The sequence below is a fragment of the Impatiens glandulifera genome, chromosome 1 (genome assembly GCF_907164915.1).
Source record: "Impatiens glandulifera chromosome 1, dImpGla2.1, whole genome shotgun sequence".
NCBI classification, from domain to species: domain Eukaryota; kingdom Viridiplantae; phylum Streptophyta; class Magnoliopsida; order Ericales; family Balsaminaceae; genus Impatiens; species Impatiens glandulifera.
In genome coordinates, this window is record NC_061862.1 from 115,151,308 (window position 1) to 115,162,382 (window position 11,075).

The 11,075-nt window shown below is 34.5% G+C and overlaps 1 protein-coding gene across 2 annotated transcripts; it reads left to right on the forward strand.

The window, feature by feature from the left end:
* Positions 1-234: 234 nt before the first annotated feature.
* LOC124919624 (probable glutamyl endopeptidase, chloroplastic) lies at positions 235-8,115 on the forward strand. Of its 2 annotated transcripts, none has more exons than XM_047459903.1 (15): positions 235-622; positions 737-950; positions 1,218-1,328; positions 1,694-1,739; positions 2,190-2,299; positions 2,386-2,889; positions 3,441-3,569; positions 4,859-5,158; positions 5,255-5,713; positions 5,853-5,918; positions 6,571-6,631; positions 6,719-6,868; positions 6,957-7,094; positions 7,400-7,707; positions 7,940-8,115. In XM_047459903.1, coding segments are annotated over exons 1-15 (2,907 nt in total). In that variant the 5' UTR covers positions 235-312; the 3' UTR covers positions 7,941-8,115. The 2 variants fall into 2 exon arrangements, with proteins under 2 accessions (XP_047315859.1, XP_047315858.1); XM_047459902.1 differs by having other exon boundaries at positions 236-622; positions 7,936-8,115.
* Positions 8,116-11,075: the final 2,960 nt, after the last annotated feature.

Below are 11,075 nucleotides of genomic sequence, written 5' to 3' on the forward strand. Positions count from 1 at the left end.
AGTTTTGTGAGTTCTGGAGTTAATAGGAACTCCGCTCCGATTTTTTGAAATGAACTCTTTTTTTCAAGCTGGCAGCCCCATGGGGAGTCCAAGTAAGTCTAGACCTTTAATTGCTACTTATATCATTATTAAGGAATGGAGGATTATTTAAGCAAAGTGTAATTTAAATAATCATTATAGAACAAGGCCTCAGCTGATTCCAACTTGTGGGTCATCGGACTGAAAAGACGATTCGATGCTTAGAGGAAAAGCTGATTCCATTTAGAGGCCGTCAAGTGAGTCTAGTCCTTTAATTCCCACAAAAAGAATAACATGCGCCTCCACAAAGTCTATCATCGTTTCTCCCTCCTCTCCTCCCTCTCTCACCATCCCTCCCTCCTCCATCATTTGATTCCCAAACATCTCTGCTCCATTTCTTTACCTCGCCGCTCCTTTCCATCTCCTCTCTCCTTTTCTACTCGGCTCAATCCAAGTCTTGCTTGCAGCTCTGACGCTGGTTTCATGACTGCTTCCATGTCTCGCAATTCCCTTCCCCCCGGTGCTTTCGCTGCCTCCGAGGACGCTGGCGGTAACAACGCCTCCAGTGCTTCACTTTATTCACCAAATGAATACCTAGATGATGGTACTTGAAGCTCATCCTTACATTACATCTTCATTCATCTATTTCAGATGGTACGATTCAAAATTCGTATCTTGTAACTAATTCACTTCATGTTTATTTTTGGATGGAATATAGAGTCGACTTTATGCAAAGCATACCAGCTTCCTCCACCAGTCATAAAAGATATAGTTGATGCGCCTCCACTTCCAGCTCTGTCATTTTCCCCTCAAAGAGATAAAATACTGTTTTTGAAGAGGAGATCCTTGCCTCCATTGTTGGAGCTAGCGAGACCCGAGGAGAAACTTGCAGGTGTTCGGATTGACGGAAGTTGTAATTCGAGGAGTCGCATGTGAGTGATGCATAGTCTATGTGGTCTTTCATTATGAGTTCTTCAATAAAAATATTTGCATCCATTATGGTACTAGCCGTATATAAGCAGTTTTATAGTTGATATCCTATGAAATCTTGGATCTTTCAGGGTTTTCGTTAATTTTCAAGGACTGAATAAGTGTTGTTGATGGAAACCAAACATCAGAAGTACTGATATATGATTTTATTGTTTTTTGCATTGTATCCTAAATTTTGCTCATTGTTATCTTTCTAATTTGGAGATCAGGTCATTCTACACGGGGATTGGGATACACCAATTACTGCCTGATGGTATTTTAGGTCCAGAGATACTGGTGAATGGCCTTCCTGATGGTGCTAAAATCAACTTTATTACATGGTTAGTGAATCTTCAGGTCTATCATCTTCTGCTTAGATTTATCTTTAACTGGCTTAACCTATAAAGTTTTGTATAGTATTTATAAGACCATGACTAATTAAAGTTTTGTATTGTAGTTTGTCTTGTCGATTTAATAGAACAACAGCATACTTAAAATGTTACAAGCATCCTGCAACTTTGTTTCAGTTCAATTTCTTAGTTCAACGACTATTTTAAGTATACTTTTGTATGAATGTCAATGAGTTTATGCTTTCTAATATGATTCTGTACTTGGTTTCACTAGTATCCTCTTACAGTGTCTTGTCTGGTTCCATATTGATATTTGCATTTGCAAGATGAAGCTAAAAATCTTTTTTCCATTAAAGGTCGAATGATGGGAAGCATCTGTCCTTCAGCATCCGAGTTGATGAGGTAAAATCCATATTGCTAAATCTATGGTGCTCTTATTATATATATTGTTGTGAGTAGTAGGATAAAGGAAGACTTCAGAAAACACCTACTTGAAACAATTTAGACCTAATGTTCAGGTGAAGCTTAGATAATCATGAAATTACACACATGTATCAAATGCAAGCAACGACCCTATAATTGAGCATGTGGTAAGAGTATTGAACTAAGAAGCTGAGTTTTTATTCCTACTGAAAGTACCTTAGGGGTAATGGCGGTGGGATGTTGTGCAAGTCTTGCTAAGAAAAAAATCCCTGTTTTAAAAAGGAGAAGAAAGAAAAGCATGTGAAAGCATAGGAGAACTTACTGATATTTGTTTTTCAATGTAATAGGTATGCACCTGTTAATAATTATTATGCGGTAAATAGGTCTCAGTTTCGGCATTATGATTGCTTGAAATTTTATATGAAGCAGGAGGATAATAGCTGTAGTAAGATGAGAGTCTGGGTAGCTGATGTAGAAACAGGGAAAGCTAGACCTTTATTCAACTCTCAAGACATCTATCTGAATGCAGTCTTTGACAAGTAACTTCGTTCTTCTAAAAGGCTGATCTTTATAAAAAGCTGCTTATTTTATGTTGGCTAATATCTTTTCCCTATTTGCTTCTCAGTTTTGTTTGGGTGAATAACTCCAGTTTATTGGTGTCTACTATCCCCTTGTCTCGTGGGGACCCTCCTAAGAAACCTTCAGTTCCTCCGGGTCCCAAAGTTCAATCTAATGAGCAGAAAGTTGTTGTTCAAGTTAGAACCTTCCAGGATCTGCTCAAAGATGAATATGATGAAGATTTATTTGAGTACTATGCCACTGCCCAACTGCTTTTAGTTGATCTTGATGGAACAGTTAAGCCATTTGGACCCCCAGCTATCTATACGTCAATGGACATTTCCCCAGATGAGAAGTACTTATTACTTTCTTCCATTCATCGGCCATACTCATTTATCGTTCCATGTGGAAGATTTCCTACGAAGGTGGATTTGTGGACAACAGATGGGAAATTTGTTAGACAGCTGTGTGATTTGCCTCTTGCTGAAAATATTCCTATTGCATTCAACAGCGTCAGAAAAGGAATGAGATCCATCAATTGGAGAGCTGACAAGCCATCCATGCTCTACTGGTATAAAACTGACAACTCTTAAGTTCTTTAACCTACTAGATATAATTCCTTTAAAAGAATTTTGTCCTACAACAGACTAATATTCGTTTTATCCAACAATATCTTTCACAAACAAACTTTTGTCTATGTTCTTCTGATGATCTTTTATGCCATGAGAATTTTTATTTGTACACCGCCATTTTCATTCTTTAAATATAGGAATTAAATTATCTTTTAAAATATCAGTTTGGCAGCAAGCTTGGCCAGCTATACCAAGAAATTAGTGAAGTACTATAATAGTTGTATCTTTATGATTTATATATTTTTCTCACATTACTCCAATAATAACATGTGGAAATGTTTAGAATTAGCCCAGGTTTGGATTAGGCTCCCTCTTAGGTCTAAGCTAATAAGTTTTAGCAGCCCCTTTCTAATATTTGGATTGCATCAACAGTTATGGTAGGGTCAGTTTTTCATAGCGAACTGGTTTACATAATGGCTGTAGTCTGAGAGACTCTTTCATCATCTTTTTACTTTCTGTTTTAGTATTGTTAGCATGCGTTGTTGAACAGGGTGGAAACACAAGATGGTGGTGATGCAAAAGTTGAAGTTTCTCCACGTGATATAGTTTATATGGAACCTGCTGAACCTGTTGAAGGAGAACAACCACGGATCTTGCAAAAACTTGATCTTCGCTATGGGTATGACTACAAATTTAAGCTATTACATTTTTCTCAACTCCGTTGGAGATATTGTTGGAGCCTCTTCTGCAGATTGGTTGTAGTATGTAGATGTCAGAATACCTCTATATAGCTCATTCTGATGGTTAGGGGTGTGCAAATAAGCTAAATCCAATACATTTACACAATCCAATTCATAGTTAGTATGAGATGAGTTCCAACCCAGCCCATTTAAATTGAATATATAGTTCTAAGCGAAATGGATTACAATTTATTTAACCCATAGTTTTAGTTCACCCCAATGTTTGTGTAAATTATATGTCATGGCAACAAAGCTTGATCAAAACTTGTAATTCTTTGTTGCTAATCTAGAGAGTATTAAATATGTAACTTTTATATAAATAAATCTAAAGTCAGTATTAAACTTATAACTTTTTATACAAGTAAATGTTACTCTACATTTTCTTTTTCAAAAAAATCAATAACACATTCTTTAGATTATTTTTCAAAAATAAAATTTTAATACTATCTCCAGAATTGTTTAAATTTAGAGAGAGTATTAAAGTTGTATCTTTTATATAAGTTAATCATCAATATATTACATCTGTAAAATATCCATCAGTACTCTCTCTATATAATTTCTAGAGAAAGAGAATTAAAGATGTAAGATTTATATAAATAAATCTATATTATAGTGTAGACTATGAAGGATGCAACTTTTATATAAGTTAACCAAATATTATAAAATTGGTCATATTTATTAGTCATGATACATATTATTTTTTATTGCAAATATATTCTAAATTAGAAGTAACACAGTAACAGTCTACTAGTAGACTGAAAAAAATACGTTTTCAAAACCTTCGGTTGAACAGGTTAAAACCCAATCTTTGAAAACTATTGATCAACCTAAACTTTTTAAAAACTATGGCTTAACCCATACTTTTTAAGTTGGATTGAAGCCAATCTATTCAACCCAATTCATTTTAGAACTATGGACTGGATTGGGTTAATCTATGGATCAATTCAAAGCTTTTTTATCAGATGGCCATTAATGTAGTGCTTAGTATTCAACTATATCTAATACAGTAGAGCAGAAATAGGGGACCATCTTCTTATTATCTAGTAAGTGAATTTATCAAATACATGTCAGAAAATATAAGGGATGATATGTTGATGGATCAGAACTCAAGAGTTAACTTGTTTGATTGTTTTGGATGGGTTAATATCTTAGAGTGCAATATTCACCCTGTGATCAATTTTTTTCTTCTATCGAGAATTTAACCCATGGATTTCCTCCTATTTTTCAGAGGTATCTCCTGGTGTGAAGATAGCCTAGCTCTGGTTTATGAATCTTGGTACAAAACGAGACGAGTAAAGACTTGGGTAATTTCTCCTGGGTCAGAAAATGTTAGTCCCCGCATACTATTTGATAGATCATCTGAGGATGTGTACTCTGATCCTGGTTCTCCTATGCTGCGTAGAACTCCTGCTGGCACTTACGTAATTGCAAAGGTGAAGAAGCAAAACTATGAAGGGACTTATGTCCTACTTAATGGCTCTGGTGCTACACCAAATGGGAATATTCCATTTCTTGATTTGTTTGACATGTAAGTGTCTCACATATCTGTGTTTCCTTCTTCTTAATCTTGAATGATTATTTTTCTACATCTTTGCTAAAGTTGCTGTGACATATATTGCGTCAGTAATACAGGCAAAAAAGAACGAATATGGGAGAGCGATAAAGAAAAATACTATGAGATGGTTGTTGCTTTAATGTCTGATGAGACTGATGGGGACTTAGAACTTGAACGTTTAAAAATATTGACATCCAAAGAATCTAAAACTGAAAACACCCAGTACTACATACAAAGCTGGCCTGAAAAGAATGCATGTCAGATTACCAATTTTCCTCATCCATATCCACAGTTGGCATCATTACAGAAGGAAATGATTAGGTATTTAAGGAAAGATGGAGTTCAACTTACTGCGACTCTGTACCTTCCACCAGGCTATGATCCAGCAAAGGATGGACCTCTACCTTGCCTTGTTTGGTCATATCCTGGGGAATTTAAAAGCAAAGAGGCAGCAGGACAAGTTCGTGGTTCTCCTAATGAGTTTGCTGGAATTGGACCCACCTCACCTCTTCTCTGGTTAGCAAGAAGGTGTGATTATCTATGGACTTCCTGTTCTGTTTGATTGATAGAATTTGTAGCACTTGGTTTTCTTTCCTTATCATAAGTTAAGAAAGATTTCCTATAATCTGGTACGAGTCTATTGAGTTCAATTTGTTCACTTGTGCAGAATTGCAATCTTATCAGGACCAACAATTCCTATAATTGGGGAAGGTAATGAAGAGGCAAATGACAGGTATACATCAATGTATTCTTGTTCTCTCCTATTGTTTCACAAGTGATTATGAAATTATCAAGATCCTTGCCCCCAACTGTTCTATACAATACCAAATTAGTCAGAAGAAAAAGAAGATTAAAACTGAATTGTCAATATTCAACAAATGTGAAACTTACATTTCAATACTTATATAAGACACATAATTGCAAATAACTACTACTTCTATCTGCACAATAACACTAATAATATCTTACTAGCCTCCTGCATATCACTTTAATACACATCATATTCCATAGGAGTTTTATTTTTGGGGGTGGGGGATGGAAGGATATTTACTTTTTATACAGGACACTGCTGAGAAAAGAAAGAAAAAGTAGTGCAAGTAGAAAAAAACAGAATCAGTGTCGTCTATAATAGTGAATGCACATTTGGGGTTACAATATAATGTGGAGAAAGGTTGCTGTTCATTTGACTGTCATCTGCATGATGAATTATTAAGATATAATGTGCCAGTAAAGACAAAACTTAAACAAATAAAACAATTTCTATTGATATGCATAACAAGTAGCTGAACAGTGTAGCCTGTTTCCTCGTGTTCGAATTAGGGTCTTTACACATTTCTCTGTCCCATGCTTTATTTATTTATTTTGATGAAGATATCTATCATCAGGTATGTTGAACAACTAGTTGCAAGTGCAGAGGCTGCAGTAGAGGAAGTCATCCGACGTGGAGTAAGCTCCATCTTTCTTTTACTAATCTTGATAGTGTCTTAAGCATGCATTTATAACAGATTATATTTCGTCTTCACTCCTGTTTAGGTGGCTCACCCCAAGAAAATTGCTGTTGGAGGTCATTCTTATGGAGCTTTTATGACTGCAAACCTTCTGGCCCATGCTCCACATCTTTTTTGTTGTGGGATTGCTCGCTCTGGAGCTTATAATAGAACACTGACACCATTTGGATTTCAGGTAAATGAAGCACATAAATGGGGATAAATTTGCTTGTTATTAGCATGCACACATTCAATAATGTGCTATTTTTTTAATGATTATATAGAATGAGGATAGAACATTATGGGAAGCCACATCTACTTATGTTGAGATGAGCCCTTTCATGTCTGCTAATAAGATAAAGAAGCCCATACTGCTTATTCATGGAGAAGAAGACAATAATTCAGGAACATTAACCATGCAGGTAACATTGAAATTTATCTTGATTTATAACCTATATATAGAGAGAGATGGTTGCAATGGCTTATTCAATGGAAAGTCACATACTTTCTTAACTATCCAAAACTCAGTCTTAACTCATTATTATTTATTTTTTTCAACACTTGTCCCGGTTTTTTTTATTATATTGGTACATGGAAGAATTAAAAGTATTTAAGAAAAAGTATGCTATAGGATGCTTTGGTTTGGTCATGTTGAAAGGATATTTCTAATGATTCTATTTTGAGATTAATATCATTCTTGGTCTGATATGATTACTGATGACCACAGTCAGATCGTTTCTTTAATGCCCTAAAAGGTCACGGCGCTCTTTCTCGCCTTGTGATTCTTCCTTTTGAGAGCCATGGTTATGCGTCAAGAGAGAGCATAATGCATGTTCTCTGGGAGACTGATAGGTGGCTGCACAAATACTGCGTCAACAACATTTCGGATGATACATGTGAAGAAAATCCAAGCAAAGAAACTACGAGTTCAGAAAGTAATAGCAAAGTAGTAGGTGCAACTGGAGGCGTAGGATCCTTAGAGATGTCTGTATTTGATCATCAAATATTTCATCCAAATTGCCGTTCATCATTATGGTAATCACTTCGTCAATTTTAAACTTTTCAATGGATGGCTGATGATATGTTCAAGATACTTCAGCGTCTATTTTACATGTCATTCATGGTAACTATGTTAAGATAGTTTTCTTTTAGTTTTAAAAGTGGGTTCTTAATTATTATTATTAACATAATTTTATGCGCTGACACCCTCTTGGTATCTTCATCTATTTGGTGTAATCTGATACAATGGAATATTTGATGTAGAAAGATATGACTGGCAAACCTTGATAATAAGGTGGAGAATGAGGTGATCAAAAGCTGGAAGAATGAAACCACCATGTTTGTAACATTTATTAGCAACATCAGTAATAGACAGTGATGAATGTGCTGCAATTGGTATTCCTTACTATATTGGAATGAATAAATATAGATGATGTTTGTATTGTAATAGTGATCATTTTGCTGTTACCTCCATATTTTCACCAGTTAAGAATCCAAACTGTGCGTGTCAGGATCAATAATGATAGTTGAAATATAATTATTCTTAAACAGATATTGGTGTGCTTAGAAGTATGAAGTGCGGATGCAACAATACTATAAAAAGAACTACATAACACAATTTATACGGGATATGATAGGTTATCCTGCATCCACTTTTGACCAACTAAAAAACTTGTGTTGCTTTAATTTTATGTTTTATTGTGTGTAATGTCTAAAAATGCACGATAAAAAAATCCTCACATACCCGTTTTAGACTGATTTTGACTAAAGTAGCGTTTTTAGAAAAATAGAAGTGAAAAGATTCTTTCTTTTGTTCAGTGCTTGACGACACTAAGGAAATGATTTTGTCTCGACACTAAGGAAATGACTTTGTCTCAATGTTCATCGTGCCCATCTTTCGACAATCTCTACTATTGTTTTCTTTTTAAGAACATGATTCGAGATCTCATTAACGACATAACAGTTCTCAGACTGAAGGTCAAGTCAAATCCCCTACTGAACCATGGGTCAAGTCAAATCCCCTACCGAACCACGGAGTGAACATGATCTCGGCTGAGGAGGGTTTCTTTGATAAGGAAGAATCGATGGTTGCGATGATTATTTTTATTTTTGGGATGATGAAGACAATGAGTCAATCTAGGCTGAACCGATATTTATATGAGGAAAAAAATGATTGAAACAATCATTTGTATATGACCTAGAATCGATTATTGATGACTTTTTTATTCAGAAAAGAAAAATGGAAAATCGGTCTCTTTTTGAAACGACCAAAAGAGTGAATGTCTAAAACCTAAAAACAATGAAGATGTTTCGATTCTGAGTCACTTAAAATAGAATAAGGATTCAACATCTTTTCAAATTCTACAAAATGCAATAAAAACCTTAATTCAAGACTAGGCGTGCTTCTGAAAAATGAAATAAAACCTTAGTACAAGACTATGTGTGCTTCTAAAAAAATGCAATAAAACCTTAGTTCAAGACTAGGTGTTCCTCTAAAACATGTAATAAAATCTTATCCCAAGACTATGTGTGCCTTTTAAAAAATATAATCATGCATTAAACCCTAGCTAATACATTAAGGACATTTTGAAAAATACATGTAATGAAACCCCTAGTTTGTACACTAGAGACATTTTCTAAAATGAACATTGGAACCTTATCAAGAATGCTAAGTAATTTCTGAAACGAACATGAAAACCCTAGTACGAGTACTAGGTCATTTTCTAAAACGAACATTGAAACTCTATCACGAGTACTAGGTCATTTTCTGAAACGAATGTTGAAACCTTAACACAAATGCTATGTTATTTTCTGAAATGAACGTTGAAACTTAAGCACAAATGCTAGGAGACTTTGAGAAAACACATTTTTGTACGCTGTTTTTTTTATCGTCTTTAGCTACCTCCTGTATTTTAAAAGATTTTCGTTTTCTCATATGAAAGGATATTTCCTAATGAGTAGGTTTTTTATCCATTCGAATACCCCATCTTTAAGGGCAATTTGTGTGATTCGAAATTGGTTACCTCATGAAAGGATACCTCATGTCTTACATATTCGTTTGAGTGCTCCTCCCACGGAGGGGACGCAACAAAGGATTGAAATGGTAGACGCAACATGTGCACTATTTTAGAAAAGTTTTTTTTCTTCTAAAAGAGTTATGTTATAGAACTTCAAGTTTTACCTTCCTTTCGAATCTCGTAAAAAGTTGATTTGAAGACTATTCATGTAGGATGTTGTCCTATCTATAGATGAGGAACTAAAGTGGAGTTTTATACCATATACTTTTTGGTTGACCCGTACAAGTTTTAGATTAGTACGTGTAGAAACGTAGTAATCTAATTGACTTTAAGAGTCGTCACTTTAGTTATTTCACAAAGTAACTAAAAGAAAGAAAATCAGAGCATTCACGGATTAAGGGTACATTGATTGGTTACGCATTAAAAAGAGTCGTAGCACTATGTCCAAAGGATAGTCTATACTCGAATGTAGTTGGACATTGTATATTGTGAAGGTACGTTACACGTTGAATTTTTTTTCTTATGAATATCCTAACCTTGTTGGGTTGAAGAGAAAAATAAGGAAGGGAGGTTACAAAAGGAAATGAAATATTATTATTTTTGGTTTTTTAATCATACCATTACATTACTAGGTAAATATATAATTAAGATAAAAATATTTTCTCTATCTTAGACTTAAATAACGTAACTTTTAACGTTCCATATTATCCTAATCAACACCATAATGAATTAAAAACATTAATTTTAATTAAAAATATTAATTTTAACACTCTCCCTTAATGTTTTTATTGGTCATGTCTAACAAATCTCGTAAGTAGACGAATTTGTTCAAATGAAGTACTTTAGTAAAGATATCTGCAAGTTGATCTTCGGTCTTTACGTGCTTGATCATCACTTCTTCATCATCCACTACTTCACGAATGTAGTGATGTTTGAGGTTGATGTGTTTTGTTCGACTATGAAATACCATATTTTTCGACATAGTAATTGCCGATTTGCTATCGCAAAAGAGAACCGTAGCCATATCTTGTTTCTCCCTCATGTCTTCTAAAATCTTACTTAACCAAACCACTTGTTTGGTTGTTTTGTTTGACGATACGTATTCGGCTTCGGCGGAGGAATGTGCAACTCTCTCTTACTTCTTCGACGCCCATGAAAAGTACTCTTGTAGAGTTTCTTTCTCCTTCATCCTCAAATTTTGAAACTCTCGTTTGAGAGTCAAGAGCTTCCCTGTCTTCATTTTGTCGCTCCCTTCAAATTCCTTTTGCAATATAAGATAATTAATATGATAAGATATTAGATTTTTATATTTTATTAAATTATGACATATTTCAATATTTTATATATTTTAAACAATTATGATATAAAAATAATAATATTTTATAA